Source organism: Bombus fervidus, chromosome 18 (assembly GCF_041682495.2).
Source record: "Bombus fervidus isolate BK054 chromosome 18, iyBomFerv1, whole genome shotgun sequence".
In the NCBI taxonomy this organism is placed as follows: domain Eukaryota; kingdom Metazoa; phylum Arthropoda; class Insecta; order Hymenoptera; family Apidae; genus Bombus; species Bombus fervidus.
In genome coordinates, this window is record NC_091534.1 from 4,772,821 (window position 1) to 4,790,117 (window position 17,297).

General features: G+C 35.2%; 2 protein-coding genes across 3 annotated transcripts in view; both read left to right on the top strand.

Annotated features, from left to right (window-relative positions):
* LOC139996450 (fatty acyl-CoA reductase 1-like) overlaps positions 1 to 16,972 on the top strand; it is a 294,969-nt gene extending 277,997 nt beyond the window's left edge. For both annotated transcript variants that reach the window (XM_072020817.1, XM_072020816.1), the window contains exons 6-8: positions 16,241 to 16,426; positions 16,520 to 16,774; positions 16,845 to 16,972. In XM_072020817.1, coding sequence (XP_071876918.1) covers positions 16,241 to 16,426; positions 16,520 to 16,774; positions 16,845 to 16,920 — 517 coding nt within the window. In that variant the 3' untranslated portion in view covers positions 16,921 to 16,972. The remainder of the gene's footprint in view (positions 1 to 16,240; positions 16,427 to 16,519; positions 16,775 to 16,844) is intronic.
* LOC139996419 (putative fatty acyl-CoA reductase CG8306) lies at positions 13,475 to 15,582 on the top strand. The gene is made up of 4 exons (XM_072020792.1): positions 13,475 to 13,639; positions 14,521 to 14,783; positions 14,873 to 15,189; positions 15,289 to 15,582. Exons 2-4 carry the CDS (start codon positions 14,538 to 14,540, stop codon positions 15,560 to 15,562), a joined length of 837 nt encoding a protein of 278 aa, XP_071876893.1. The 5' UTR covers positions 13,475 to 13,639; positions 14,521 to 14,537; the 3' UTR covers positions 15,563 to 15,582.
* Positions 16,973 to 17,297: the final 325 nt, after the last annotated feature.

The window sequence follows — 17,297 nt, forward strand, 5'->3', positions numbered from 1 at the left end:
TCGAGCCTAAGATCATTACCGTTTGTGTTCTATCGCCACGGTTACTTGTCCATTTTGTACTATCCACAATTGTGTGAATAAATAACATCTCGATTATATAACGACTATGGATAGTACTGGTGAAGATTTATTTAACGCCCCTGGTCCTAATCCAAACTACAATGACGACCCGATATATTATAAGATAAATATTAACTTCTGACAGTATTGGAATTCATCGGTATGAATAAAAGCCATAGCACATTTACGTTGCTAATTGTATCTTCGTTTTAGTGGAATTACTCAGATTTGTATGGTTTACAAATAATTTTGCGCACACTCGTACTTTTCCCCTACATAATTTCATACCTGTGTTATACTGCAGAACGAAACCTTTCCTTGCTCTCTAAATTCTGTCTAAGCCTGATTATGTCATTGTGTCCGAAGTATAAAGGCAGCTGTATAAAGTTTTTTTTTTTTTTATTGATTGTTTGTTAAATTTTTACAATTTGTCCAGAAGGACATTTGGTAAAATATTATAGCTTAGAGAATAAAAGAATAAAAAAAAATAAAAAATAAAAAAAAATAAATAAAAATAAATAAAATATAGCATGTGGATGGTTACCCCCAGCGGGGTTCCATCTTCTAGGTTTCCTATTGCATCTCTATTTCGAGGTCTGCGGGATGCTTCCTCTTCAGTCTTCTTTCTATTTTGGTCTTATTTGTTTCAGCAGCCAGCTGGTTTGGGTGTGCTGCAAGTCTTTCTTTGTACTTTTTTGCGTATCTAGCGATTTCCTCTTTGACTGTTGGAATTTTTAGATCTTTTCGTAGGTCTTCATTTCTGACGTACCATGGAGCGTTAACTATTGTCCTTAAAATTTTTGCTTGCTCTATTTCTATTTTGCTTATGTGACTCATTGCTGCCGTCCCCCATAATGGGACTCCGTATGTCCAGATTGGTTTCATTATTGTTTTGTATATATTTAGTTTATTCATTGTGCTTAATTTAGATTTTCTATTGATTAACCAGTACATCTGCTTCCTTTTTGCACTTATTCTGTTTATTATTGATTTTATATGGTGCTTCCATGTAAGGCGTGTGTCTAAATTTATTCCTAGATATTTGACTTGCTTTGTTTGTGCTATGTGGGCGCCGTTCAGTTGAATATCTGGTGTTTTTCCTTTTCTAAGTGTAAATGTTATGTGGTTGCACTTGCTGGTGTTCACTTTTATTTGTTTGTTTTGCAGCCATTTTTCTATTTTTGTAGTGTGTTCTTGTAGTAGTGCGGCGGCCGTTTCTAGATTTGCATGCCTCACTAGTATGGCCGTATCGTCCGCAAACGTCAGTGTTTTACTGTTGACAGTTGTTGGTATATCTGCCGTGTATAGTGTGTATAATATTGGTCCTAAGACGCTTCCTTGCGGTACTCCTGCCTTGATGTCCTTAATTTCAGAGTATGCATCATTTATTTTTACTACAAAGGTTCTGTTGTTTAAGTAAGATTTGAGTAGTTTGTAGATTTGTTCTGGAAATTGCTTTTTGATTGTTTGAAGAAGTTTTTCATGGTTAACTTTGTCGAATGCTTTTTCGATATCCATAAAGAGTGCTGTGCAGTATTGTTTTGTTTCAAGCGACTGTAAGATTTCATTGACGAGTCTATGCATTTGTTCTATTGTGGAGTGTTTATTCCTGAATCCAAATTGATGGTTCGGTATTAGTTTTTCTTTTTCTATTGTTGGTTTTAAGCGGTTATATATTATTTTCTCTAATAATTTGGAAAACGCAGGTAGTAATGATATCGGCCTGTAGGATGCAGTTAGATGTGGGTTTTTTGTTTGGTTTGGGTAACATCACTATCTGTGTTATTTTCCATAGTGTAGGAAAGTACTGTATTCTTAGAATTGCGTTAAATATTATCGTTGTTAGTCTTATTGCCTTTGGGGGAAGGTTTTTTAAGATTTTCCCATTGATCAAGTCAAATCCTGGTGCTTTACTTGTCTTTGTTGCCTCAATTAAGTTTGTAACTTCTTGCGCTGTTGTGCTGAGTATGGTGCAGCGTTTATCAGTTGTGTTGCTGGCATTTTCCACTTCTTCATTTGTTTGCCATCCAAGGATGCTGTTATTAATTTCATACGGCGAAAATATATTTTGTAGGTGCTTTGAGAATTCTTCTGCCTGTTCTTCATTGGTTCTGGCCCATGTGTTGTCCATTTTTCTGATTGCTGGGATTGTTTTCATTGTTTTCTTAATTTTGTTAGTGACTTTCCATAGGGAGTAGTCGGTATTCTCATGCGCGGATAGTGATTCGATGAATTTTGAGAATTCGTTATTATGATCCCTTATTTTATTCTTTAGTTCCTTTGCAAGTTTATTTAGGTTTTTCTTGTTTTCTCGTGTTCTCTGTTTTTGCCATTTTGCTTTCGCTTTTCTTTTTTCCCTGATTTTGTCTAGGATGTCCTGCGGAATAATTTTTGATTGCCTGCTATTTGTTTCATAGGTGGTGGTTGCCCACGCTGCTTCCTGTATTATTTCTGTCAAAGTTGCTACTGCCTGCTCAATGTGTTCAGGTGTTTTCAACGGGATATTGCAGTTGATTTTGTTTTCGATCAGCTCCTTGAAAGTTTGCCAGTTGGTGGTTTTATTGCAAAGCGACTCTGACTTGTTATAAAGTAGTGGTTTGCTTGTATATTCTATTATAATTGGTGTATGGTCGGAGTTAAGCTCGAGGCTGGTTGCTATTTTTAATTTGCTTACATTTAGCCCTTTTGTTACTGCAAAATCCAACAGGTCAGGTATTTTATTGGGGTCTGTCGGCCAGTACGTTGGTTTTCCTGTAGATAGTACGTTGAGATTGCTGCTTCTAATGTATTTTTCCAATGTTCTACCTCTCGGCGTGTTAATTCTCGAACCCCATAATGTGTGCTTTGCGTTAAAGTCTCCTGCCGCTATATATTTGTCGCCTAAGGATTGGAAGTACTCTTCCCATTTTTTTAGTGTCATTTTGTGTCTCGGAGGTACATATACTGCTGACATCTGGAAGTAATTGTTATTGGTTTGTATTGTGACAGTGGTTGCTTGTAGGTGTTCTTGATTTGTTTGACTATGTAAGTGATGCTTGATGTCGTTTTTTATTATTACTGCAGTTCCTCCATGTGCTTTACCTGAGGGATGTTTGGTATCGTATATGGTGTAGTACGGTATTTTCATGTAGTTTTTTAGGGTGAAATGTGTTTCTGAGACAAGTAGTATATCAATATTATTTTTATACAAAAATATTTTAGTTTCGTGGGCTCGCTGTTGCAAGCCATTGGAGTTCCAGACTGCTATTTTCAAAATGTCCATCTCTATTTTTTACTTAGCAAGTTAGTGAGTAGTTGTAACATGATTGTTGTTTGTTGTGCTTGTTGTCTTAGTATTGTGTTTAGATCACTTACCATTTTTCCTAACATTTCCATACCTTTAATGGATTGTTTGAGCATTTCTTTGATGTCTGTAACGTCTTCGATGTTATTGTTTTCATTCTGATTGATTGCAAGCGTTGGTTTGCTAATGTTTTTAGTTACTTGTGCGTAGCTTCGTTTACCTTGGGGATCTATGTTTCTGCTTATAGCGTTTAGTTCCTGTTGTGCTTTCAATGTTGTTTCGTTATCCGTTATACTTTGTTGTGGTTGATGGTCATTGTGTGATCTGTTGCGAAGTGGAGGAAACAGTTTACGTTGTATTTGTTTCCTTATTTCACATCCTTTGTAGCTGGCTGGGTGGTTTCCGTTACAATTATAGCATTTAACTTCTTCTATTTTTCCTGTGTATGGGCAGTGTATTGTTAGGTGATTTTTTGCACATTTAACACATGCCGGGCTTCTGTTGCAATAATTTTTTGTGTGTCCGTATTGTTGACACCGCATGCATTGTGGTATATCTTTTTTGTAGCGTGGTGGTTCCACTGTTACAATTGTATTTAGTATTTTTTTGATTTCATAGATTTCCTTGTTATTGGTTCTGGGTTCCAGTTCTATTAAGAATAGTGGCAATGGTTGCTTCGTATCGTATCTTGTCATATTGTTTATTGCTCTTGTTTCATGGCCAATTTTTCCTAATTCTTCACTTAATTTTTTTGTGTTAGTTTTTGGATGTAAACCTCTTATAACTATTTTATAGCTCCTTTCTGTTTTGAGTTGGTACGTGTGGTATATAGCATTTTTTTCCTTTAGTTCATTTATCACTTTCCTATAAACTTCTGGGGTGTTTGTTTGAATTTTTACTTGTTCTAATTTTGTTTGTTTTATTGTGTAGTTATCCTTCCCGACTACATTGTTTAGTCGATCAATAAGCGGGTCTATTATTTGGGCCTCAACAAATATTGGTGGTGGTTTTGATATGTAAGGTGTTTTAGTTGTGGTTTTGCTTGTCGGGTCATTGTCTATTTCTTCCGTTAGTGAGCTGAAGGAGTTTCTTAAAGGTAATTCTTGCAGCCATCGCTGCTTTCCTGTATCTGGGTTTCCTGCAGCATTTGTGTCTGGAATTATTTTACGTTTTTTGCTAGTCTTTGCTAGCTTCCAGTTTTCGTCCTGGTAACTTATTTTGTTGTCGTGTCTGCACTCCTCCTGTCTCCGCTGCTCTTCCATTTCTTCTATTTCCATATCATTTTGGTTGTTATTATTTTGCTGTTGTTGCTGTAAGCCTGGTAAATCTGATGACCCTTTTATGTAATATTTTTCTCCATTGGTTGCAATCTTGATCGTTGATATCTGCTGCTGCATTGTTTGTCACTATCACTATTCGTAGCACTTCTCTGAATCACTTGACTGGAGCACACGTTTGCTTACACACATCTGTTCGCCTCGGTTGCCCGAGCGAGACTGATCAGCAATATAAGACATAGAATCACAAAAAACTCACTATCCTTATTCTTTATCGTAAAAATTGAACCACCTTTTATAAAAAAAAAAAAAAAAGAGTTCAATGCAAAAGGTGCCAAATGTACGGTAACGCAAAAATATTACAACCACAATCACCGCTGCGTTACATGTATTCATCCTACAAACCAGTGCACTAAATCTTCAGAAACCCCTGCGAAGTGCGTCCTCTGTCAAGGAGAGAATCCTGCGAACTATAAAGGTTGCGCAGCGTACAAAACCTTGTATAAAAATATGTACCCCAAAATCAGAATTAAGGACCTACCCAACCAAGCACTTAATCCACAAAAATTCACTACTCCTTCAATTTCTTACGCACAGACCGAAAATCCATAGTGCTCAACCACAAATTAGTGTTCCCAGTTCACAAGACACGGATAACTTCAATAGACTTGAAAAATTAATCGTGAAACAAACAGAGCAAATTAATAACTTGCTATCATTGCTTACAATAATCGTGGACAAATTAACACGCTCCGACGTAAAATAAAACAAATACGCATAGCTCTTTGGAATGCTAACAGTCTAGATCAGCATAAATACCAACTAGAACCTTTCCTAAAGCAACAGGAAATTGACATAATGCTGATATCTGAAAATTACTTCAACGATAAAAATTACCTGAATATAAATGGTTATAACTTTTATCATACCCAACATCCCAGTGGAAAGGTCACGGCGGCTCCGGAATTATCATCAAGACCAGCATAAAACGCTATGAGCTTCCATCATTCCAGAATGACTACCTCCAAGCCACAAACGTAGCCATAGAAGATTGGCATGGTCCAATCAACACATCAGTAGTATATTGTCCTCCTAGACATTCTATTTTGACAGGAAATTTCGATAAATTCCACGAAGACCTGGGCGATAGATTCATAGCTGGAGAAGACTATAACGCTAAACATACGCAATGGGGTAGTAAACTTATCACAGTAAGAGCCAAAAACATTTTGAGATCCATAAACGCCAACAGACATAACTAACGCGGTACAAACGAACCCAGTTACTGGCCCACTGACACTAACAAACTATCTGACTTATTATACTTCTTCATAACTAAAAACATCTCGTCAAGATACATCCAAATCAACTCTTCTGTGGAACTTTCTGCCGATCATTCACTCGTAATAGCAACAATTAACTCAACAATTATCGAAACTCAACTTAATGGCTTCATTCATCACCAACTTCCAAACTGGCAGCTCTTTTGGGAAGTATTCAATCATTCAACATCAGCCTCAATATCGCTAAAAACAAACGAAAATATAGAAACGGCCATGGAATATTTAAATACCAGCATAACAAACGCGATCCACCCGTACTAAGTGTTTTGTCAATAAACATAAATACCCCTATTACATATTAATAAAAATCGTATAATAACGTAGATTTAGAAAAGTGTGGTAAGGTCATAGAACGCTTGAAGACAAGCATAAGATAAATAACGCAACAAGAAAACTAACCAAAATCATTAAAAATTACAAATATGACTGTTTTCAAAAATATCTTGCTAATCTGTCTCCTACAACTACACAATATAGAAGGCATCCGGGAAACTCACTCGTATAAACTAACGAAACCTAGAATCATATCTAACCAATAGGCTGTTCATGATTAAATACTTAGACGCTATAACCGCAACATTCCCAATAGAAGCTGGCATACCTCAAGGCTGTGTCCTCGGACCTCTGCTGTTCACCATCTACACTGGCGACAAACCAACCTTAACAGAGATAACCACAGCGACATTTGCTGATGACACAGCGTTATTAGCATCCCATTCAGACCCGATAATTGCCTCCTCAACACTCCAGCGAGATCTCGACTCTATGGCAGAATGGTTCCACAAATGGCGTTTCAAAATAAATGAAAATAAATCCAGTCATATAAATTTCACACTGCGAAAACAATCCTGCCCACGGGTGACCATAAATAATATTCCAATACCAAACAGAGATTCAGTCAGATATCTGGGCATGATTCTAGACAGAAGAAACTAGACATGGAAACGGCACATCGCAGATAAATCCAAGGAATTGAAAACAAAACTAAAAAGTTCTACTGGCACATTGGCAGACGCTCCAACTTAAAAATGTAGAGTAAAATAATGCTATACAAAGTCATATTAAAACCTGTTTGTACCTATGGGATCCAACTATGGGGAACATCGAGCAACTCCAACGTAGAAATTCTCCAACGATTCGAATCAAATCTCTAAGATCCTTAATAGATACTCTGTGATATGTTAACAACGAAACAATACATCGCGAGGTTAAGATAGCCACAGTCAAAGAAGAAATATCCAAGTTCAGAAACAGATATAATATAAGAGTTAACAATCACCAAAACCCATTAGTTACCCAATTACTTGATACGACGGTTCAGATCCGCAGACAAAATGGCGATACCCCTTATATCGAAGCATTAGATTCAACTAGAATCAAACATACTATAAACTTTTATAATCCTAGTTACAGTACCATGCCAAAATAATGTATTTATAATTCTGTATGAGAATTGATTGTAAATAGTCTACTAAATAAAAAAAAAAAAAAAATCTGTCTGCCATCCTGCCCGCGGCGTGGGGCCGGGATTTGTAGAGAGTCACCGAACGTAATATTATGTATTACGCAATTACATTATTAAGTTCAAGTAAAATACCCTACATTGTGATAAAGTATATTTCCTTTATTTTATTGATTACTTTCCTTAAAAATATAGTTGTTAGTTATTTAGATGCAACGAACTGTATTGTGCTTTTTGTCATATTAGTCGAAAACATCTAACAAACAGGTGGTAAAAGATCTTTTCATTACAAGTTAAAAATAAGAAAGTTTGATTTTTCAACTGAAGAAGGTCTCAGCTTATTACGAAGCATCATATTTTATATGTTGCCGAACGCTTGGAATTTCAGTCTCTCTTCCTCTTTCTCTTTCACTCGCATTATTCTTTTCTACATTCGCCACGTTTAACACTTCATTGTCACTGGATTCAGGACTAGAATCGTTTCTACTTCTATTTTACACTGTAATTGCGGGATTTAGGTTACAAATGTGTTATGATTATTGCAAATTTTCTGCATATGATTTATTTACTTCATAAATTATTAGAGAAAGGAATTATAGACGCTGTATGTATCTATTATAAAAAGCTGGAGGAATGCGGACAACACCATACTTGGCGTTACTTGAAATTTAAGGTTTAGTCCAGTGTATGCTATTCAATACTCGGTTGTCCTCTCTGCAACCTTTCCCTTTGATCCAGAAATTGGATGGTCGAGTAATGTAATTTGATCCGGATTCAAATATCAACGAGGTAATACTAATGCAACAATGAAATTTTTTCTCTTTAAAATTTTTTAAAATTAAATTTTCACTAACGTACTTGTGAAATTTTGCTGATCAAAATAAGACCAAATATGGCGATATACTTCAAATCGCACTTACTTATTGATGACACAAAGGAAAATAAGTTTCTGTGATTTATTAAATAAACTACCTTCTTCATCGATATCCGAATCATATAAAAACTGTATCTGTATAACGAGCACGTAACTAGCACTTGCCTGCGATTACGCTATTTTGATCCAGTGAAGCCAATCAAAATATTTACCAGAAATTCACGTGACGCGACTAAAGGGTGAGAGCTTCGTCGAAGTAACTTTCCCTCGCTCCTTCCCGAAAATCAAGAATGCTGATAACACAAAAGCGGAGATCTCTGCGAATCCATTTCCTCAAATATTATGTAGGCTCATGAACGAAATTTTACTAGCAATAGAAAAGAAACAATATTCTGCAGCCCTCTTCATGGACATTGAAAAAGCATTTGACAAAGTGAACCATGAAAGCCTCTTAGAAACAATCAAAAAGCACTTCCCCGAACAGATCCATCACTTACTCAAATCATACCTAAGCAACAGAACCTTTGTAGTAAAAATGAAGGATGTATATTCTGAAATAAAAGACATCAAGGCAGGGGTACCGCAAGGAAACGTCTCAGGAGCAATGCTATACGCACTATACACGGCCGACATATCAGCATCTACTAAGTGGACGACACGGCTGTACTGGTCAGGCATACTAATCCAGAAACAACAGTCACATTACTACGAGAGCACATCACATAAATAGAAAAATGGCTACAAATAAACAAATAAAAGCAAACCCCAGTAAATGCAACCATATTACATTTACGCTAAGAAAACGGAAACCACCAAATATCCAATTGAATGGCTCGCACATAACACAAACAAAGCAAGTATAATACCTAGGATTCCACTTAGACACACAACTTACATGGAAGCAACATACTAAATAAATTATAGACAAAATACTGATAAAAAGAAGACAAATGTACTGGTTGACTAGTCGTAATTCTAAACTCAGCATAGAAAATAAACTATAAATATACAAAACGATAATAAAACCAATCTGGACGTACGGAATACCACTATGGGAAACAGCAGCAATGAGCCACATAAATAAATTAAAGTCGCTAGAATCGAAGATACTGAGAACAATAGTCAACGCCCCATAGTATATCAGAAACGAGGATATACGCAAAGACCGAATAATACCAACGGTCAAAGAAGAAATCGGCAGGTACGCAGAAAAATTCAAGGGAAGAACGGCAACACATCCAAACCAGCTGGCTGCTGAAGCGAGGAAAACTCTCATAGAAAGAAGGCTAAAAAGAAAACACCCGACTGACCTCACTAAAGAAATAAAATAGTTAAACTCGAAGATGGTATCCCGCTGGGGATAGCCATCCACATATTATTTTGTAATTAAGTTAGAAAAATTTACCAAATGTCCAGCTGGACAAATTGTAAAGTACAATTTAAATAATAATAAAAAAAATTAATTAATTATGGAGGCAAGAAATTAGAGGAAACATTAATCCATTTCAATTTAAAATTCCATGAGGCGGTTTTCGGTGCGGTTTTGCTGTTACGGATTTTAATGAGTAGACAAGTATAATGTTTAATGTACGATTTTTCTTACAACAGGTCGCGCAGGATGCTTTATGACTTCGAATATCATAGTCTTCTTCTCTACGCCTTGTGCGAGATAAGCTAGAGCTCGTGTATTGTTCGATTTCAGTATCCCTATGCACCCCGCTGTTGAGGTTGACTTAGTTTCCTCTATGTAAAGAGGTTATCACGCGCGCAAGAATATTTCGACCAATCCTTATTGCCAACAACTCAAGCATAAAGTCGGAAACATAATATTTTTATTCTTGATTCTCATTTTATTCGTACTTCAAGAATTGAATTTTTTACATCTGTAGTCGATTACCTTGTATATATAATGGTGTGAACCGCAGTCAAATTAGCAAAAATATAACTACATAAAAATCAAATGCTTATTAGTTTGAATAAACACTCTCGAGCGATAGCATTGACGGCTACTATTATTGTCGAATCGTCTAATCAGGTTCTTTTAGCGTTGATTGTTAGCGATGGTAATGTTGAATGGCGCAATACAATAAATAGATATTGTGGCGACACTCGACGAACTTTCAGACTGCTTCGCGCCACAAAGGGTAATATCATCAAAGCGTAAGCTTCCGTTTTCGTCGTCCGAACAATCAACAAGTCTAACACGGTTCTACCCTCAAGGTAGTTCATTTTCGTCGTCAGAACAGTCAACTAGTCTACCACGGTTCTACCTTTAAATCAATCCGTTTCGTAAAGTCTAACTATCTCATCGGGAGATGTCGTCAAGTCGGGTCATACTTCTGTAACGCATTAACAGCTCATCGTCAAATACTTGTGACGCTCATAATATTGTGTAATCCATTGTTGAATATATATGTCATATTAACCTGTTAACGCAGCGTTGATTTCAGTTTAACCACCCCTGTTATCCTAATCGAAACAAGGGGAACGACTATTTCGCAGCGTCGATTAGCCGAATCGTAGCGAGAATTTACGCCTCTCGCTGACGCGTTTTCCTCGCGACCGCGTCTCTCCGCGAACGGTCGTAACACAATGCATTCTTCCTTTTGCAAAGCGTAAACGTTCTACTTTGTGTTTCGTTGTTAAACGAAAAAAAAAAAAAAAAATCGAGAATTGATTGTAAATTAAACGTAAATATAAAAAAAAAATATTAACAGAGTGAGCTATTATTTCAACCTTAATTAAAAAAATTTTTTTTTAAATAGTTTTTCTTGCTTCTATAAAAACATCGACAACATTGTGACTTATTTCCAGCAAGCTGCATATCCTGAGCTTATAATGTTTTGATATTATACGTTACAGACGAAAAACTTTACACGCGCCATTGAGAAACTAAAGATAATTCACCTAGGCTATCTCTTTGACGAGGAGTATACATTCAACACCATCTCAATATGAATAGACATAACTGACGTAATCTCTTCAAGCAATTTCTTATTAATTGTAGTATATTTTCCTTATATGTTAAAATTTCTATTAACAAATTATTGTCTATTTTCAATTGTTTTCGTGATAGCCTTCTAGGGCTTGAACATTAGAGGGTGGTTTTTCTTTATAAACTTGAGCTAGCGTAGATGAAAGACAGTATGTGTTTAATATTTTGCGCAGTTCTTCAAACCTCCAAAGTTTTAACAAAATCGGAATCTGACTGTTACGTGCGGTGACTCTCTACAAAGATCAGGCCCAACACTGCAGGCAAGATGGCAGCCTGATGTCGACAGAACCTTACTACATTACCCTCAATAGTCTTAAGGACCCAATCTTAACATTTTCATATTTAAGGTCCTTCAGACTAAACAAATAGCTTTTATTTCAGGTGTTCCTTAAATTTATTGTCTACTACAGGAAGCTACGGGAAATTTGGTTTGTCTCGCGTTCGGTATGTCCCGCTAGAAACTTTCTCTCGTGAGCGGCTAAAACCCATCCTTGCCTACCAACTTTCTTCTTATTCAATCAGAAGCAATGACTATTGCCCTCACTTTCCTAACCAAAATACTCATCAACAAATCCTATGGTCCCGTGCGCTAAACACACCCATAACTAGTATTTCTCCGCATGGCATCGTCACCGAACTTCTCTGACTTTCCATCCTTTGATCAGTCAACATTTATGTACTAGTCGCCTAGTCGCTAACTCGCTGAACCCATCTCTCGCTTCAGATCAGACTTGCGATTTATACATCTCGCGACACCGCAACTCACTACTTGCAAGTCACTCCTACTACGAATAACATCGTGGTCTTGCTAATAACTACTCGAGTCGAACAGTTCCAACCATTACGTAAACGACATTACAATTCAACATCGTAAATTATATTTTTGTTTATTTATATTCTCCGCGAGACAAGTTGTTGGAATAAAGTTTATATTATAACCTGTTAGCCCAGTGTTATACTAATTCAACCACCTCTATTATCCTAACCGAAATAGGAGATCGATCAGTTCGTGGCGTCGATTACATAATCGTAATGGGAATTTACGACTCCCGTTGACGCGCCTACGTCGAACACTGACTGTTCGCGGCCTTTTCTTATTAGTGAAGTTTCCTTCTGATTCTATTAGGTTGTCCAAAAAGTTTCTTTCATTTTATAAGTAATTAATTTATAAGTAATAGACGCACAATTTTTTTTGTTTTATATTAGTTTGTTGAATTATGCACGAATATAATAATAGAAATAGAACTGAATGGACCATACCTAATTCAATAAAATAATATAAAACAGAAATTGTTGTTGATCTATTATCACCTTATGAAATGAATGAAACTTTTCGGACAATCTAATATTATTGCCTGAAACTCTCATGGTGTTGAATGTAACAAATTTATGATTATTCTACTTGATATATTTTTCCATTCTCCTAAAAAAGTCTTCTTTAAATAGTTTCTTGATGAAATATGGTGACGTGATACTTTTTGTTTCAAGTGGTCCTATATATTTTCAATAATGTTTATATTGCGGTGCTGTTTATAAGCGTTTCCAAACACGATATAAGATTAACGCTCTTGGATTACCATTGTATTGGTATTGGATTACCATAGCATTGTATATCGTGCATTATTAGGTTTTGGATAATTACCTTGCATCAAGATGAAATTGTCTTTAAACCCATTTCTTTCACGCTTTGATTCAGATTATTTTTTTTAAATATTTATGTACGTTTTATCCTATGAAGCGCTAACTCGACAAAAATATATTACACATATATTTTTAACATTAGCCAGATATTTAATTATATCTTCATAACAAGTAGCGAATACATTTTTTAAAATTATTTTGAAGGTTTACAGGAATATGTATATATTTTTCATTTGCTAAAACTTTCACAATAAACGATGTTATACCATAATTTTGTTAAGGTTATTTACTATATGAAAACTTTTTACATTGGCTCTTAGCATTTTTCAACTTTACCATAATAAATCATCCGTAATTATTAGAAATGGAATTTGTATTGCAAATATTTCTCACTTTATCTTGACGAATAAAAAGTTATATATCATGCAAATATCATTAAAATGCAAGCAGTGGAAGCAGTCAGCGATAAAAAGTCAATTCCTGTCGACCTTTCACGGTCAAAGACTAGTCAAAGCTATTTCTTGTGTGGTTTTGGATATAAATATATTAATCGAATCATTCATGCATAACATTATCCAGTTTCAGTAGTAGGGTGAAGTTATTAAAAGTATGAGGATGTAGAGGAGCGACATATCGAATATCGTTAGAGTACAGTGAAAGACGTGTCGTTATCTTCTATCGTGAAGTCGCATTTTTGTTATCAGGTAACAGGCGATTTTTTGTTATTCTGTATTCGATTGTGTTTTCCATTAGCTGCCATTCATCATTACCAATGTCATATAGATCAAAAATATCATCAGGTTCATTTAAACTATTGTAGTAATTAATAAGTTTTTGAATCCTCAAATATTTATGTTATATTTTACATTTTACGCAGTAAAACTGGTTCATTATTTTGATTTTGCAATAATTTACAACTAGTCAGTAGAGGTAATCGGATCATTCGCCTTGGTAACGTACTTGCACGAGACACCCGTTATTTTTTGGCAAAAGTTGAGTCATTCCGCGGTGATATCATTAACCATGTGAGATATTTTATATTTTAAACGGTAAGATCCCTTGTTTTGAGTAAATAAACTGAAATATATGCAAATGAACTGAAGACACATACGTAATATTGACTACATATAAATGAAACGATGAAATGATAGTGGAGTGATTATGGATTTACGCAATTATTTTATTAAATTTAAGTAAAATAATGTATATCATGATATCGGAGAAATACATTTCCCTTATTTTATTTATCACTTTCTTTCGAAATGTATTTGTTAATTATTTAGATCCTACGTCAAAATAGCTCTTTGAATAGGAACATAAACATTCTTTCAATTCAAGAGTTGAAAAGACTTTATGATCAATGTTTTTACAAAATTGTTGTTAGTTGATTATAATCATTTTCTTTACTTGTGTACTATATATATGGGTGAGTGTGTACAATATTTAACGTATCAAATCTTTATAACACAACAATTTGTGCAATAACAGCTTTGGTATTGTAAAGATCAAACAGAAAGCAAATTGCAAAACTAAATAACTATACTATACTATTTGATAATTCAGTGGAAAATATTGGGTTTGAAAGTGTGCAGATCCTGGAACATGGATGCAATCAATAGAGATTGGAAAGAAAATGCGATCAATAAAGGATTGAATAAGACGAATACTCTGGAGGAATTCTATGCCGGTAGTGGGATTCTTGTAACTGGAGCAACTGGTTTCGTGGGAATGGGTCTTCTGGAAAAACTGATGCGCGTATGTTCACGCATCGCTACCATTTATATTCTAATTCGTCCAAAAACGAACGAAACGATAGAACAACGATTTAAGAAGATCATGGATCATCCCGTTCGTAAATATATTCTTGTTTCTTTCAATGTTTAAGCCTGTCAGGAGCCAAATTGATTAACTGCCATTTCTGGAATTTTCGTTTTCAGATTTATGATGGTATTAAAGCGAAGAACCCCTCACTTTTCGGCAGAGTTTATCCCGTGAAAGGTGACGTCAGTCTGCCGGATTTAGGTCTTTCGCAAGAATATAGAAATATGTTACTAGAGAAAGTAAACATCGTGTTTCACGCCGCGGCCACTGTGAGATTCATCGAGCCGTTACACGTGGCTGTTAATGTGAATACGAAAGGTACTGCTCGTGTCATCGAACTTTGGAACGAACTAAGGCATCCAATTAGCTTCGTACACGTGAGCACAGCATATAGTAACGCGAATCTACAAGAGATCGAGGAAAAAGTTTATACGTAAGGATAAGTTATATGCAGACGCTGTTTCGTGGTTTAGAAACATTACATTTATAATTATATCGTGAAGAATATGTTCACTTATTATTGACTTTGCAGCACAAGCTTGAGTCCTTCGGAGGTAATCGATATGTGTGATAAATTCGACAAAACGTCGATCAACCTGCTGGAAAAGAGGATTTTAAAAACTTATCCAAATACATACACATTCAGTAAGAATTTAGCAGAGCAGATTGTAGCAAGCAAGTGCAAGGATATGCCAGTTGCGATAGTACGGCCAAGCGTAATTGGTGCCGCTTTGATAGAACCATGTCCTGGATGGATAGAGAATATATCTGCAGTTACAAGTATTTATATAAATCTTTTTCAATGATAATTGTTCAATACTCCTTACATTTCACAGTAATAGAAGTAGAGTTAATTAGTTAGTTTTTTAGAGGCTATATGAGAGGCTTTCCACTAGATCATCATTATTATGGTTTAAATTTGTTGTTGCTCACTATTGCGAGAATTTATTCCTATGTATTTAGCGTTACATTTCTCCTAATCCAAAATCACAAATAATTTCTAAATCAATTTAATGTTACCAGGTACTTACATTCTAATCAGCAAAGGATGTACAACAGTGGTACCGGGTAAGAGAGATGCAAGATTGGATGTAGTGCCTATCGATTTCGTAGTTGACGTGATAATATGCACTGCATGGCATGTCAGGCTACATCGTGATCGTGAAGTTAAAGTATACAACTGCACGACCAACGCATACCCTGCTATGTAATATTTATTACGAATTTTTTTCAACTAATGTAATTCGATTGTTAGAGTATTTCAAAAGCTTCAGTTCATTTAAGTAACGTGGACAATGAAAGCGCGAACAAATGTAGAAAGCAAAAGTCCACTTTTGCTACCAATACTTCAATTTAGAAAAATAAAGATATAAATAATATTTATTGATATTGCATAATATTTCTTGAGATACTCGAATAATAATAAACCTTACTTTACGCGTAATTCCATTAATTGTAATAATGTAAATGTTCCAATTGACAAGGTTTGGTTCGATGGTAGATGCTATGGTAAAATGTAGCATAGAAACCCCGCTGGACGATACGATATGGTACCCAGGTTGTTCAGTCGTAGCTAATAGATATATTTTCAACGTTTTGAGTGTAATTCCCTATGCTCTCCTTGCGTTCCTCATAGATATCTTTTTAAGATTCCGAGGTAGTAAACCAATGTGAGTATTCTACTAATCCTCGAACAACGAGAACAATCTTTCGGGGATAATCTCTGTTTTCATCTGTAATAATAATTGAAAATGATATTTCAGAATGATGAAACTTCTCAGAAATGGCAATAAGTTGTTCGCATCGTTTGCATTTTTCACCATACACGAATGGACTTTCCGAAGGGATAACTGTTCCGATTTGGCGAGGGAGGTGAAAATGTTACACGACAGCTATATGTTCAAACTAGATTTAGAGGATATGGATTGGGAGAAGTATGTCGCAATTTACCTGATGGGCATTAGGAAATTTATTCTAAAACAAGAGTTTCAATCAACAGCCCGACAACGATTATCAAGGTGCGTATAAAAGTATCTTTGTATAAAAAATAGGAACTAATATAAATACATATATTTTCGATTATTTCAGATTGTACTGGATACATCAGATCACTAAAATGTCCGGTATAATGATCTTTCTACTGATAATATATTGTATCGTGTAGTGACTATTTGAACGTTATTTTGTCTGTTTAAACCAGAGGAATATAAATACAATTTTATAAAGAAGGGATTCGTTATCCTTTTCATTTTGTCTTCTTATTCGTCTTCTTTCAAAATAAATCCATTTATGACATTGTTTATTTTTTCTATAAAATTTTAAAAAGAATGCAGGTATTTATACGCACATGATTTCAGAGAAGTAAGCAATTCATCTGCTCACTGAATATGAACATTTTTCCATTATAAGGGCAACATTATAATGACAAAATCCTCTATCATCCTCCACCAAACAAAAGTTACGAGATAGTTATTCGTTAACAATAATAATTTATCACTGAAAAGTCTACTGAACAATAAACAATGATGATACAAAATAAAT

Bases quoted from the DNA above. Each gene is read 5' to 3' on its own strand.
- LOC139996419 (XM_072020792.1), top strand. From the start codon at position 14,538: ATGGATGCAATCAATAGAGATTGGAAAGAAAATGCGATCAATAAAGGA. The intron at 14,784-14,872 runs GTTCGTAAATAT...TTTCGTTTTCAG, and splicing joins AGAAGATCATGGATCATCCC to ATTTATGATGGTATTAAAGC. The intron at 15,190-15,288 runs GTAAGGATAAGT...TTGACTTTGCAG, and splicing joins ATCGAGGAAAAAGTTTATAC to CACAAGCTTGAGTCCTTCGG.